Below are 15,826 nucleotides of genomic sequence, written 5' to 3' on the forward strand. Positions count from 1 at the left end.
GTTCACAGGCATAAGTGCTACCAAAGATGGTTACCATTTTGAGTGTATGGTTCCTGATATTTGGATATACACTGAGTGTATATGCTGGCAAATATCTTGGCAACCAAATAGCGCTCACTGCTGGCAGGCCGGATCAGACTCCTCTGCGGGCCACATGCGGGCCGTAGTTTGAAGACCCCTGCCTTAAAACATCAGGCTCACACTCCTGAGATAATACCACCAGATCCCTCCTGAACATGTTGGGTATAGCCTATATATATATATACGCATACATATATATGTATATATATACGCATACATATATATGTATATATAATATATTTATATTTTTTTAAAGTTTCAATTAGAATGTCCAAAGTCTTAGGACTCTTCTTTCTTGGATTCCTTTCCTCACAGTAGAATGGGGAGACCTGCCCCTCTTATCTAAAAGAATAAGACAGAGAAGGCTGTTCCTTCACAATGTATAGCAAGATGGTGAAGGGTTTCTGAATATGGTATTCAGTGCAATGGCTCTGCTTGTATCAGAGAAATGAACTTCACCACCACCACAAACAACTGGAGATGGGAGAGTCCATGGAGATAGAATGACCAGTGCCTCCTAGCGCTCTGCAGACCTAACTGATTAAATTGTTGACTTTAAAGAAATAATAAAGCAGGCTGGAGCAATGGCGCAGTGGTAGGGTGTTTGCCTTGCACACAGCCAATCAAGGATAGACCTTAGTTTGATCCCCAGCATCCCATATGTTCCCCTGAGCCAGGAGCGATTTTTGAGCACATAGCCAGGAGTAACCCCTGAGCATCACTAGATGTGCCACCCCCCCAAAAAAAATGAAAGAAAAATAAATAATAAAGCTTGTGAGCCTATACCTCTCCATATAAATAGCATTGAAACAGAACCCTAGTTTTTTTTTTATCATGATCCATTGAGAATGACTTCTCCATAAAATAAAATCCCCTGAATACTTGAATATTACATAGCTGCAATGTGATTTTCATTGAAGCATTTGTTGTCCCAAAATATACTGTAGTTAATGTCTCACATTGGGATGCATTCCAAGCCTTAATTTTTAGATTGTATGGTATCTTTGTGAATTTGACAGCAGATAACAGAAAGCCTTGATTTGAAACACTCAACCACGTAGCTCACAATTCCATTTGGGGATACTGACTATTTTTACACACACTAGCAAACAAACGTCAACCACAGCACGCTAGAAAAGAGTATGTAGTGTGAATGACTGGCTTGTTTGGCTTTTGATACTTTAAGGAAAGTAAATAAATGGGAAAGGGGAAGGCCTGTTTTCTCTTTGGAGTGCGTGTGGGGAGGGAACACAAGAATTCCTCTGTTTGGTAGTTTTGATGGGACCTAGGGGTGTTTCATTTATTGTTTGATGTCTGCCATGCTTAGTAATCATGTTCCCTTCCCTTAGGCCTCCAAATGTTCCCCCTAAGCCCCAGAAACACAGGAAGTCCAGACCCCGCTCACAATATAATGCTAAGTTGTTTAATGGGGATTTGGAAACATTCGTCAAGGTACTGGCACCAACCATCTGGGTGGCTAATCTCCACGCTTCTTACTATAATGGTCTCGACCTCTCATAAAAGGAGGCAGGTCATTATGTCCAAATCTGTCCTGGGGCTCTTTGCTTTCCCAGAAAATCAATATAATATTTCCTGAAGTCAGAAAGGAAAGAATATTTGGTCTGAGTGCCTTCAGAAGAAGGAGTAAACACGAGTATTATTATACTGACAACAGAAAAGTCCTCTTTGTTTAAAAAACGAACTGTAATTTATGCAACAAAAGGGAAAAGAGCAACCAATAAAATGTTTTGTTTTTACTCATGGAAATGAGATGAGACAAAATATTTGAAGTCCATGGGTAGGCTAGCTCTAAAGCACAGAAAGATATTCTATTTCCCATGACTTGAGGAATTTATTATATTGGATGAGTTGTAAGGCCCTGGGGTCTGTATCTTATATCTCTGCTGTGTTTACTCTGTCTCTGTTTTCATCCTGTATTTCTGATAATGCTTCTAGCCGAGGACGAAGGAACTCTCACGCGAGACACCAGGTATAGTGCCTGAGGGAAGCAAGGACACTGCCTTTCACTCTTGCACTCCTTGTCAGCTCATAGTCATGCTTGGCTTTCATTAGATTTTGTAAGGTCTTTAAAAGAAAAATGTTTGCCTTTGGACATTAGACAGGTTTACAAATAGGCTTTACTAGAAAGGAACTGTGGGCATCAAACACTGATTGAAGAGGTATAGTCTTCTCAAGCCAAAATAGATAAACTCTTCATTTTCACATCATGAATTTAGCCAAAGTGGCAAATTGGAGTCAGGAATAAAAAAAAAATAAGTAAAGCCTGTGTTACATCAAAATCATGTTTAATACTGGGTCCTGAATCCTCTTGTAAATTATATTTTAAGAAAAGAAATTTTCCTTTCAGAGCTAACATTGAACAAACTGGGCTGTGGTATTTCTGAAGACTAAATTTGTATGGGAACTGTGCCATTCATTCATAACCTCCTTTAATAAAAATTGAAAGACATTTTCCTTAAAAACAGACCTTTTCTTGTTTTCTGTTCACTGGTAATTTTTAAATGTGTGTGCGCACATGGCATGTATCATGAACAGATAAATACATATATGCAAACACACAGACATACATATATGTTTTCAAACTCATGGCAGCCTGTAAAAGGATCCTTTCCCCTATAGTTGAGTGAAAAGCCACTGAAAACCTAAATAACAATCACAATCCACTGCCATAAGCTTAAATTCAGAAGAGCCTCATTGGTCCTAATTTAATATAAAATCATTGTCGAATTTGATTATCTAGTTTCTCAGCCTCAGGCTTATAAGCAGAGGCCAATTAGAGGAAGAGAACAAAAAAAAAAAATGAAAGCGCTGAGATACACAGCTGATGGCCTGGCAGGGTAAGAGGAAAGTTGGGCTGAGAGAAGCAGATGTTTGATTCTTTTACATTTGATAATTGTGAGAGAATGACAGTTTAAGATGGCAGAAAAGGACATACTATACTTCTGATAGATTTTTTTCTAAGAGAAATGAAAGGAAACCAAATGTAGGTTCCAAAGTAATAGTAACCCAGTTATGGGAAATCCACTTATGTGAGCTCTTCTCTGACCCAAGTGGCATATTAAAGAGTCTTTGATAACAGCATTAAGGCAAAGATGCAGAGATCTCTGTGCTTTTAAATGGTGCTTGATCAGTTCAGATCCCTACAATATCAGTGAGAAAAAAATCACATCTTTTCTTTTTCCAGGAGGAAAATGACAAACATTAAAGGATTTGTCAAAAGATACATGGAATGTAGCCCATTGGCTTCTTGTAAAATATTTTCTATCCAAGTATTTGACATCCATGAAATTAAATTAAAACACACATTGTGGCTGGAAAGATTGTATAGTGGATAGATCACTTGTCTTGCATGTAACTGACATGTATTCAGTCCCTAAATGGGGATCCTAAAGATGATCCCTGAACACAGCTAGGATAAGCATTCTGTTAGTACAGCTGGTTATGGCCTCTCACACACACACACACACACACACACACACACACACACACACACACACACACACACAGAGGCTACAAGGATAGTAGGGGCTAAAGCACTTGTCTTATACACAGTTAACCTTAGTTCAAACACCAGCACTGCGTATGGTCCTTTGAACACAGCTAGGTATAAAAGTAACACATTACTTTTTTAACCATAATATTCATTATAGCCAGGTAAATTGCTGACCATTATTTGAGTAAATAGAAAGATTAACAAGTACCTGAATAAATAGAAAGATTTTAATTTAGAATTTGGTGCAAACATTTTCCTTTTAATAACCTTTTATTCTTTATTTTTTCTTTTTGTTTCAGTGCTAAGTTCAACAAAGATGCAAACTAATATTCTTCTCTGATCACTTACACATAAAAATATTTGTTGCACTTTTGCATTATAGTGTTATATGAATTGTTCATTTAAGATATACATGCCTAAAATATATTTGTATCTTAAAGAAAAATTCCCTTACATAGTTCATAAATTTCTTATCTAATTACATTGTTGTTCTTGAGCCAGCCAGTCAAGAATTTTTATTCTGAAATTTCTTTAAGAAATTGGTAGTTTATACTCCTAAAACAAATTAAACAGACAAATTTAAGACAAGCTCCAGAAGTAATTGAACCATTAACTGACATGCACACTGATTATATGGTCTTAAAATCTAAAATAGTTTTCTCAAGGATTGTACTACATATTCTAGAAATAGTAAAGTCTGAATTACTTAACTACAGTACTCCCAACCCTTCCCTTATTGCTTAATTGCAAAGGTTAGTAGATTCTACATATTGTTATAACATATGTAACACAAGCAAATTCTCTTTATTTCCAAATAAAATTCCTCATGAATTACTCCCTCCATGTTCCCCTGAAATTTAATCTTCAAAGAACAGAATTTCAATACATGGAAATTGGCTCTAGGGTTGTAGAACCATAGTAGAGCTCATGCCTCAAGTGTTTGAATTCCTGAGTTTAACCTCAACATTATGAGTTAAATGAGTTTAGAAACATTTCTCTACCACCCCCTCTCAAATAGTCCATGAAAAGTAATTCCATAGTCATTAACCTTGCATTACATGGAGTGCATGACATTGATACATGTTTAACTATGACCTCAACAGCTCCCTCATCTCATTTGTCATCCTATATGTGCTTGAAAACATTTCCAGAATTCACATTTGCTCTAAGTTTGCATTGATGAGACATGGGGGAATGAAGTTCAAAATTTGTTCCTCCTTAAGAGAACACAATTTAATGGAATGTGCATTTTGTACGGTTCTTTCCTTAACCCCTAAAACATAAAAAAAGACAATAACATTAAAACAGCTTTGAGTAAGTTCTGATGCAAACTAAACAAATGCATGACACTTTATGAACATCTCTAAAGCAATTCTCTTATCAGGCACTTAGAAGCATGTAAGCGCTTTCGTAAGTGCTGGATATTGTGGAGAAGATTCCAAAATGAACAAAACATGGATTTGGAAATGAACATGGCCTCTTGGTCCTCTAATGGTATATTAGACTACACGGTTCTCTTAAAGTCTATGAGATGAATTCATTCCTTGTTTCAATAACCTTTTTTTTTTAATGAGTAATTTCATTCCTGTGACCAACCCTGATTGAATTTCAACGTCACTTGAGCACCCCCGAACACCATGGGAAATGATCCCATTGGAGATCCAGACTTAGCCCCTAAGTACAACCAAGTCCCTTTCAAAAACGACCCAAGGTTTTTAAAAATAATTTATGGATTCATTTTTGTATGTGCGCTTAACTATAAATAAAAATTGAATCCTCTAACGTCTGTAGGTCCACTAAAATTGAAACAGGATCGTCTTAAATGTGTTTAATTTGGTTTGCTCCAGAACGGAAATCAAAGCTTTTGTTTTTATTTTTTACTCTTGAAATATTTAGGGGGTGGATTTGGAAGTGATCATTAAATAGGGAATAATTATTAGTTTTGTAGTAGAAACTCTTACTGTAAGGAATTTCTGCCTCTCCTTGGATGTTGATTTGGTTTCCCTGTCTTTACATAGGATTCAGGACAAATTATTCCCCTCATTGTGGAAAGCTGTATTCGATTCATCAATCTCTATGGTATGCCATAAACTTTGAAATTCTTTCTTCAGAAATTAATCATTATGGAAATTGGGAGGAAATGTGGGGACATTGGTGAAGGGAAGTGGACAGTGGGGGTGGGATTGTTGTTGAAGCCTTGTATTCCTGAAGTTCTACTATGAATAACTTTGTAGATCATAGCACTTTAATTTTAAAACTTAATTTTTTTAAAGAATGATCTAGAATAGCTTAATCGAGTTGTGCTGTGCTCTTCAGCTTCCTTTTTTTCCTTTTCTCAACAGGTCTTCAGCATCAAGGTATTTTCAGAGTGTCTGGTTCCCAGGTGGAAGTCAATGATATTAAAAATTCATTTGAGAGAGGTAATTACATGTCCACACTTTTAAGCAAACTATCTTAAGGCATCTGCTTAGGCCAGTGTGATAATACAGTGGGTCAAGAGTAACCCCTGAGTACTGCCATATGTAGCCCCTCACACCCCAAAATGAAAAAAAGAAACCATCTATTTATGGGACTAGAGAGAGATAAGGGACCTCTTGTTCCCTCTGGCGATCCCATTTCCCCTGGCTCTGGGCACACAGCCCCTGAAAGTTTCAAATCTTGGTTGAAGAGATAAACTTAGAGCCAGATTTTCTTTCCCACTCCCAATTCTTTGACTGATGGGACACAGAGATCTAGGCACCAGCCCCCATGAGCTGCTTAGGGTTCCAAGTCTCTTACATCGACCATATTCAGGCCAAGTTGAAATGTGGTAAAGCCTCAGCATCCTATGCCAGCCACCACATGCAAAATGCTTTGCTAGTTTTCCTTGGAAAGTCCCCCAGTATTTGTTATTCATTTGTGATCTTTTTAAGCATAACTATCTCCTTGTGTGTGTCTGTGTGTTGGGGGTGAGGGAGAAATGAGCGAATTTGTGTTGAATGATGATCTGTTCTCAAAGTTGAGGGGAACCACATTCTCTAAAATTAAACTGCCCCAAAATGCAAAATAATAATAATAATAATAATAATAATATAAAATAAAACAAACCCCAAAGTGCAATTTTGGTGAACTTTAGAGAATTGTCTTGTGAATAAACAGTGAAGTTTGATTCACTGCTGCTTGTTATGTTGAGCTTCTTAAAATTTTACTTCAGTTCTCAGAGAGATAAACTAGTCAAGTCTAGTGATTTATTATTTTTAAACACCTCCCAGAAAGAGTGATACAATTCTATATTTGAGGTTATTTATATGCTCACTTCTTATACAGATTCCTTGACATATATCAGGATACATTTTCAAATTCCTCTGTTTGCTTTCAGAATCTTCAGTTGCTGAAGGTGACTTTCAGATGTGCTATGAATTTCTCACTGTGACACTTTGAGAAATATTTATGATTTTCATTGTAGAGTCACAATTAGTTGATGCCTATAATATTTCTGATCAATTTTTCTGACCCTTATAATATGAACAGGAAAGCCTACTTTTGGTCTTCTCCTTCACTGGAGAAGAAATTTGAGTATTTGAATTTATGCCAAACTAAGATTACAGATTTCAGCTTTTAAATAAAAAAGAAAAAAGGCAAAAAAAAAAAAAAAAAAAAAAGCAGTTGGGGCGAATTCTAAATCCCACAATATTTTATTTTAAGATTTGGGTAACTTGTAAGGGATTATTTGGTAGCATACAATTTAAAAAATGCTTTATTTTAGACAACTATTTTTAAGTTAATCATGGGGTGGACTATCTAAACCAATTATTTTAATTTTAGTACCGTATAATCTTTTATAAAGTATCATTAAAAGATATGTGTATATTTAGAAGTGTGTGTATAGAGGCATATTTTTGTCAGAGATAAAAAGAGAAACACTGTGCATATAACTCATTTTTATTTTTTAGGTGAAAACCCTTTGGCTGATGACCAGAGTAACCATGATATTAACTCAGTCGCTGGCGTTCTGAAGCTGTATTTCCGTGGGCTCGAAAACCCCCTCTTTCCTAAGGAAAGATTTAATGATCTGATTTCTTGTATCAGTAAGTGGATTTTGTTTTGTTTTGTTTTGTTTTGTTTTGTTTCCATCTTTTCCCACCAGAACTGTTTAGCAATTTCCTGGAAAAGGCAGTGGCCCCACTCTGCATACCATCCCCCACCATTACCCCATCACCACCAAAATTCTGAGACCATTTGTTTTCTTTCTGGATCCAACATGAGTCATCCTTCCAGCTGTGGCCTCACCCTGGGCTGAGTGGGCTTTTGCTCTTGGCCATCCTCAGCCTCTGGTGCCCTGGAACTTTCCACTTGGGGGCGCAACTCCAGTAGAAAGGCAAGAGCTCAATCAGCCAAAAGAAGAAGCCAGCTGTCAGCCTGGAAGGATCATTTCTTTTAGCTTAGGGGTTTGGGCTACCGATTTTAGGAATGGAGTAATTGTCCATCTTAGATTGTAACTTCGAGAAATAAAGTTGGTTTAAATTACCATCATTCTAGTACAGGAACTCTAGGTGGGAGGGTCTGCCCTTGGGCTTCCCCTGGTGATAGGCCAAGTTGCTTTGGGACTGGGATAGAGGTAAGAAAATCAATCCACAGCAGTGAAGTTAAGCATTGCTGGTTAGTTGTGGGGGGGATTGCTTGGTCTGGTTTGGTGGCTCCTCAAGGTTCTATGCTCAGGGATCACTCACGACAGTGCTCAGGGGACCCTATGTGGTGCTGAGAATTAAACCCAATTGGTCATTTCCTAAGCAAGTGCCCTATCCATTGTACTATCTTTCTGACCCAGCATTTTTGTCTTCATTGGGAAGACTCTGATACTCCAGAAAGGGAGGTGAAAATAACGATCCGAGGAATTGAGTATTAATTACCATTGAATTTTCCCCATCTAAAAATGCTCCCTTTCCTCCCCTACGCCCAGACTCTCTCTTGTCTCTTGTCTGCTCTCTCAGACAAGGGTTTGAAGTCTCATAACTCACTATGTGTCTTCATTAGAAAAGAACTTTACTCTAATGAAGAAATCTTCTGCCTAAGCTCCTTAACCCTCCGTCAACTGTCATTCTATCCTTCACAATGGAGCTAGATCCAGAAAGGGTAAATTGGGTTATATAATAGCACCACCCCCAGCTGAAACCTATTTTAATATTTCTCATATATAAACTAACTCGTTGGCATGACCAGTTCGTGCACCCGAATTCTTCCCCTCTCTGCCTCTTTGCCAATCCGATCTCTTTTTTTCCCCATGTCCTAGACATTTTGACCCTGTTTGCTTTTAAAGGAGCTGAGTCAAGCATTCTAGACCATCTTCTACTTCCTCCTGTGCCTTTTTCTCTGCTTTCTCTGATAACCTGCAGTTGCTCCAAAGGTTGTGCTGGCCTGAACCTCCTTCCAGAGTCCTATCTCCCATCCCCCCATCTTCCTCTTTCTCTCTTTCTTTCTTTCCTTCCCCTCACTCCCCCTCCCTCTAAAATTAATTAAATTAGTTACTATCTTCTCTCTCCATGTTCCACTGTGTACATGAGCATCTCTTTTCCTGTGGGATCATTTCCCCAGATGTGACCTAGCAGTGCTCAATCCATAGAGTGATCCTGATGGCTCAGTGCTCGGACCTACTTATGTGGTAGGATTGAAGGAAATAAGAAGTCAGAGATCAAATATTCAAAGTTTCGAGCCTAACAAATATGAAGTTTCTGCTCTTGTCCTTTGAAGCATGTCCTTAGTCCCTATGCTATTTCTTATCTCCCCAAATTAAAACTTCTTAACCTGTCTTCTCTATTAGAGGGGATTTAAGGAAATGGTTAAGAACTCTGATGCGACAGAAGATGGCTCAAAGGACTGGAGCACAAAGGACTTTTGCATGATGCTGGATCCCCACAACATAGCATGATTCCCCCTTCTAGCACTGCTGAGAACAGGCCTTGAAGACCACCAAGTGTGGTTTCTCTCTCTTTCCCCCTAAGCACACCCCCCAAAATAAGGTAGGTTTTGAAGTCAATCAGCGTAGGTCCAAATTGCGTACCAGCTGTGTGATTATAGGTTAGTTTCTTAATCTCCCTGCACCTAAATTTTGTCTATTATGAAAAAGAAGTTTAGATCATAAACAGTAAAATTGTAATAACAAAATGAATTAATACATGTAAAGTGTCAAAAAAAAAGTGACCTCTGAGCACAGAGTATGTTCACTAATATGCCCAAAAAAGGCCAAAGAGAGAGTACAGTGTGTAAGACACTTCTCTTGCACATTGTAACCCTGAACACCACCAGGAGTGATTCCTGAATATAGAGCCAACAGTGAAACCTGAGCACTCCCAGTTGTGCCCTTCTAATAAATAAATACAGATAGGCAGATAAATAAATAAGTAAAAGGCCCAGTTAGCTCCATAGGTCTATGAGGTCTGAATAGAATCTTCAATTTGATAATCCTCACACATGGCCTGGTTAATTCTAGGCACCCAGTAAGTCCATATTGATAAGTAGGTTGAATTTAAATAAAATGAAGCATCAATGGGGCCAGAGCAGTGGCACAAGATCTGCCTTGCCCACGCTAGCCTAGAATGGACCGTGGTTCGATCCCCTGGTATCCCAATGGCCCCCCAAGCCAGGAGCAATTTCTGAGCACAAAGCCTAGCCAGAAGTAACCCCTGAGAGAGACTGGGTGTGGCCCCAAAAAACAAACAAACAAACAAACAAAAAATTTAAGCATCAAAATTCTACCAAAATTCTTTTGCTGCCCTTCTTGTCTTAGGTCGTGACTTCATTGGGTCTGAATGCCCCAGTCATAATCTTATGCCCTTCCTCCCTCCTACGCTCTCCCCCCTGGAGCCTAGAATCTTGTGTCGAGTTCAGAAGTGAGTCTGTGTCCATTCCACGGCCCTTTCATAACCTTAGTCATCACAGCAGGCCTCTGACCCAACTGGAAAGAACTGAGAAGGAGGTGTCTGTCATGCTTCTGGAATTCTCCTTTGGCTATTTCTAAAGATTTTCCTCCCGTCTTAGGCCAGAAGTCTTAAATCTGAACAAGTCATGGGCACTCCACAATGTTTAGTGGTTTTCTAGGCATATGCATCATATCAGTCTTAATGTTTACATGCTTCAGTTGGAGTATTGGACTGCATTATCAGTAACTACTGTACAAACACTTTCAACTTTTGAATAAGAAAGATTATTTCATGTGGTTATGAAAAGTTAAAGCCATGGTTTAGAAAAATCTCTGTTCAATTTCCACTTTCACCACTTAACAGCCTTGTTGCTTTGGGCACGGGTTAATAATCTTCTTCACATCTGTTTCTTTACTTCAAAAAATAAATGAGATGATTCAATTAAAAACTTTAGCCTCTGAGGCTGAAAAGATACTACTGCAAGGAAGGTACATACAGCTGACCCAGATTCAATTTTCATCGGTGCGTATGATACCCCGAACACCCCCAGGAGTGACCCCTGAACACAGAGCAAAGAGTAATAATCCCCAATCTTCAGCAGTGGCAGCCCCAAACAATTAAGTATTTAACCTAATGTTTGCACATAATTATCAGCAAATGTTACTAGCTGTTATCATTATAATCACTAGAACTGTAAGTTCAGGTTGTATATGTAAATTTCTCAGTGAGTCACTTAACAATCTGCCTGTTCTATAAAAAGTGTGTTTCCTCACATCTGTTTAAGTATGATACAAAAACCTAGGATTGTATTGGTTCCACATGATTTTCCCCAGCACATTAAATATTTTGCGACTAAGTCAGGCTTCCCTATAGTAAAAAGTCATGCTTAGCAAAATGACAAGACCCTAGAAATAACAGGAAATCTAGAGAATGATCTTTGTTTCATGCCAGCAGCTCATTGCATGGAAAACTGCAAGTGCAAAGAAGTGGCTACTAAGACAGACATTTTTCTTGTATTAAAATAATGAGCTAATAAAAAAAAAAAACATGATTATCTTCATGTTCATTTTGATGAAAATAGCCCTGATTGGTCTTGACTACCCATCAGGATCTCTGTCTCAAAAAAGTAGGAGCAGCCCCAGGAGTTGAGACTTTGAAGAATGCTTTTGCATACACCAGCAAGGATTTGATTCTGCTACTAATGCAGTTTTTAAGTAGCATTGTTGTACTTTTATTATAGTTTCTTAGGTGCTGGGCACTAACCCTGCTACCCCCACAAGTCCTATAACTTTTTGTTGGTTTTTCATTTTATTTTGTTTCCATCACCTAACCTATTAAAAGAAGGGAAATATTGGGGCCAGAGAGATAGCATAGAGATGGGGCGTTTGAATACGTGCTTACGTGAAGGACAGTGGTTTGAATCCCGGCATCCCATATGGTCCCCCGAACCTGCCAGGAGTGATTTCTGAGTGTAGAGCCAAGAGAGATCCCTGAGCACCACCGGGTGTGACCCAAAAACCAAAAAAAAAAGAAATATTAAATATTAGTTTATTTTAAATAAGTATTTTCTCCAATGTAACTAGGAGATATCTGAATTCTGTTTTTTCATGAATTCTTTGAGACTATCATGGTCATTCTATTCCCTGATGTTGCAAACTTAATTAGCTAGACTATTGATTACCAGTTTGGTGAAGATTAACTTTTGTATTCAAGAGAATTAAAATATAGTCAGGGTGATAAAAATTTACAAATAAATACTTTCTACATAGGCGATTAAAACTCAAGATTCAATCAGAAATTGGGGGTAAGGAAGGATTTTGTGGCAAATGATTTCTTTTTTCTGTTACTCCTGGCATTGCCATATTGAATTAGATTTTCTGTTCAGGTGATTACATTTCATAGTTATTTTGTATAGAAAAAAATTCTTTTTCAGGGTCAGAGTGGTAGCACAAAGGTAGAGGATTTGCCTTGCATGCGGCTGACCCAGGACAGATCCCCAGCATCCCATATGGTCCCCCAGGTCAGGGCGATTTCTGAACACAGAGCTAGGAGTAACCAGGTGTAGCCAAAAAAAAAAAAAAAATTATTTTTCTCTCTTTTTTTTTTTTTTTTGGTGTTTCGGGCCACACCCGTTTGATGCTCAGGGGTTACTCCTGGCTAAACACTCAGAAATTGCCCCTGGCTTGGGGGAACCATATGGGATGCTGGAGGATCTCCCTTTGTATGTATTTCTAATCTAAGCCATGTATTTTGAACAGAATATACAATGCCAAGTGCTTGGAAATGGATGTAAATGAATGTAAGAGTTTTTTGGGGGGTACTTATTTTATTTTTGAGACACACCTGGTAGTACCAAGGGCTTCTGGCAGCCTCAAGAAACCATATATGGTGCCAGGGATCAAATCCAGATTAGCTGCATTGCAAGGAAGGCAAGTGCTCTACCAGTTGTTCTATTGCTCCGGCCCTATAAGAGTTCTTTTTTTGATATCTTTTTGTTGTTGTTGTTGTTGTTTTTGTTTGTTTTGGGGGCCACACTTGGTGATGCTCAGGGGTTTCTCCTGGCTATGTCCTCAGAAATCACCCCTGGCTTTGGGGGAATCATATGTTACGCTGGGGATTGAACATAGGTCCTTGCTAGGTCAGCCGTGTGCAAGGCAAACTCCCTACCACTGTGCTATTGCTCAACTCAAGATATATTTAAAAACCACTGAATTGTATTATTTTATACAATTATATGTCTTAATTTGTTTTCAGTATATTAACAATCATATCCCATATCTACTCTTTACAATCCACTTTTAAATTCAATGGTGCTAATAACATTTCTCCATATTATTTTAGTGACCATATAATGGAGTTACCCATCCCCACTTCCTTTCTCTTTGTGATAGTTGTGGTTACTCTGTGTACTGTGATAAAACCATCACTTGTTGGGGCTGGAGCAGTAGAGCAGTGGTAGGGCGCTTGCCTTGCACATGACTGAACCAGGACAGACCTCAGTTCGATTCCTGGCATCCCATATGATCCCCAAGCCAGGAGCGATTTCAGAGCATATAGCCAGTAGTAACCCCTGAGCATCACCGGGTGTGACCCAAAAACCATCCAAACAAACAAAAACCATCACTTGTTGAAGCTAGAGTAATAATAGCACAGTAGATAGGGCATTTGCCTTGCATATGGCCATCCTGGATTTGATCCCTGGCATCTGACATGGTCCCCGAGCCTAACAGGAATAATTTCTAAGCATACAGCTCCTGAGCACTGCTGGGTATAAGCCAAAAACTAAAAAAAAGTCACTTGTGGTGCTGACCTGGGTCACACAGAGTTTAGTTACATTGGTCACACTCGATCATGGTACATCAGAGATCACACACTTAGTGTGGTATGATTACCACATTCAGCATGTGGGTTTGATGTCTGAAATCAAATTTGTGGCCTAAAATATCTCTAGTTTTGGCCACGTAGGTTGTCTCCACTGATTTGCCATTACACGAAAAATCCGATGAGCCTTTTAGTATATTTGCTCATTATTTTATCGCGTGATAAAACAAAAAGCTTTTGCATTCCCTCTGATGTTCCTATGATCTTATGAAAGAAAGTTGGATAAGCTTTATTCAAGATGTCCAAAGTAGGCATTGTCCCAATACATATTACTCTAGTATGTGGAACGAAAATTTACTGAGGTTCTAGAGACAAAGGAGAATCTCTTGCTTTTGCCCCCCAAACCCTAAAAAAAAAAAACATGTGACCCTTGCTCTTGAGTGACTTTGAAGAATGACGCATCACCCAGGTGTAGAGTTTTGTCTGAAAAGCTTGCCACTTGCTCTTAAAGTTGAAGTCATACCCTCCACATCATATAAGAACCACCTTCTCTTTCCTTACACCCCAGTTCCTTAGCACAGACTTTTCACTTTATAATTTATACCTATGAAAATAGTCCATATAAATGTCATCGAATTTGGGAATTTTTTCCTATTAATCTCTCTCTTTATTCCTCTCCCCACCCTCCTCAGGGAGCACCCAAGTAGGTAAAAGAATTTTTCTTCTGCTCCAATATTATCTTTTTGTGGCTAAGGCTTTTTTAGTTTTATTGCATGCATAGTGATTTTTCTCTCTGAACTCTAATGTTCTGTTTGATATCTTATAATAGTGGTTCTTGGGAGTTCTTTCTTAAATATATGTAACAGGCTAAGTATGTGGACAAAAGAAATAAAGACTCCTAGGCTAAGACTTAATGTACTCTAACTTAAAAATTATAGTTCAGTAGAAGAGGAAACTTGGTTTTTTTGGTGTGTGTGTGTGTGTGTGTGTGTGTGTGTGTGTGTGTGTGTAACCTATTTTCACAACTTTGCTGCTTAGTTAAGAAAGAATACAGTGTTTGGGCAGGAGAGATTATACAGTGGATAGGGCACTTACCTTGCTCATGGCTAGATCTTCAGTGCCACATATGGTACCAGAGTCCACCAGGAGTGATCCTTGAGCACAGCCAGTTGTGGCCCCCCAAAACAAAACAAAAAGAACAGGTTTAATTTTCATAAACCAAGCTATTAATGTTTAATTCAAGAGATTTGCAAGTATCTTATTTCTTACCTAAAAAAAAAGAAAAGAAAACTCCTCAAAGCAAGGATAAATTCATCCATATGTGCTAAGCATCTCTTTAACTTTTATTCACACATACTGTTACAAACATACAATTAGTACATTGACATTATTCGAAACTAACAGCGAAGCTAAAAACACTCTGGAACTGGCAAATTCACTCTGAATGCTGCCTGTTGAGCTATGTTCAGTACATCTGTGTGCTGCTGCGGTTTAACAAACCAGCTCTTAATGTGACCATCAAGGAATTTCCTTCCCTGTCTCCATACTTAAGAATAAATTTGCGTCTTGTGATTTATTATTTTCTTTCCTGGCAGCATATTGCTTTTCCAAATAGTGCCACAGAAAGAGGACTGGTATTCTCAGAGAACTGGGCCTTGAATGTTGGTGATTTTCTGGAGCCACTGTGTTTGTTGGAGGACTTTTCACATGTACATGCAGGGAGCTACCAGGTGCATTTGCTGGGAAGTGAGAGTGCTGACAGGGTTGCTGGGAAAGGGACAGAAATCAGCCTCAAGAACCCAGAACTATGGCTAGGTTTGGCTGGGTACCACATTTACCTGCTTCCAGGAGACACTGTGTAAAAGAATTCCAAATAAAACACTGATTTTTTTTTCCTTTCCTTTTTTCTGGAGGAGGTGGGATAGGGCTGGGGAAAAAGGTTCAGCTTTCATGTAGGAAAAAAAAATGATGAAAAACCATGAATAGCCACTCTCAGAGCCAGGGGGGAAGACTC

The 15,826-nt window shown here is 38.6% G+C and overlaps 1 protein-coding gene across 2 annotated transcripts in view; it reads left to right on the forward strand.

Moving 5' to 3' along the window:
- SRGAP1 (SLIT-ROBO Rho GTPase activating protein 1) overlaps window positions 1–15,826 on the forward strand; it is a 340,351-nt gene that overhangs the window by 285,732 nt on the left and 38,793 nt on the right. The window contains exons 12-15 of one of the 2 annotated variants that reach the window (XM_049782733.1): window positions 1,431–1,533; window positions 5,614–5,674; window positions 5,938–6,015; window positions 7,528–7,662. In XM_049782733.1, coding sequence (XP_049638690.1) covers window positions 1,431–1,533; window positions 5,614–5,674; window positions 5,938–6,015; window positions 7,528–7,662 — 377 coding nt within the window. Of the gene's footprint in view, window positions 1–1,430; window positions 1,534–2,037; window positions 2,072–5,613; window positions 5,675–5,937; window positions 6,016–7,527; window positions 7,663–15,826 lie in introns of both variants that reach the window. The other variant, XM_049782732.1, reaches the window with a different exon arrangement.

The sequence above is a fragment of the Suncus etruscus genome, chromosome 11 (genome assembly GCF_024139225.1).
Source record: "Suncus etruscus isolate mSunEtr1 chromosome 11, mSunEtr1.pri.cur, whole genome shotgun sequence".
NCBI classification, from domain to species: Eukaryota; Metazoa; Chordata; class Mammalia; order Eulipotyphla; family Soricidae; genus Suncus; species Suncus etruscus.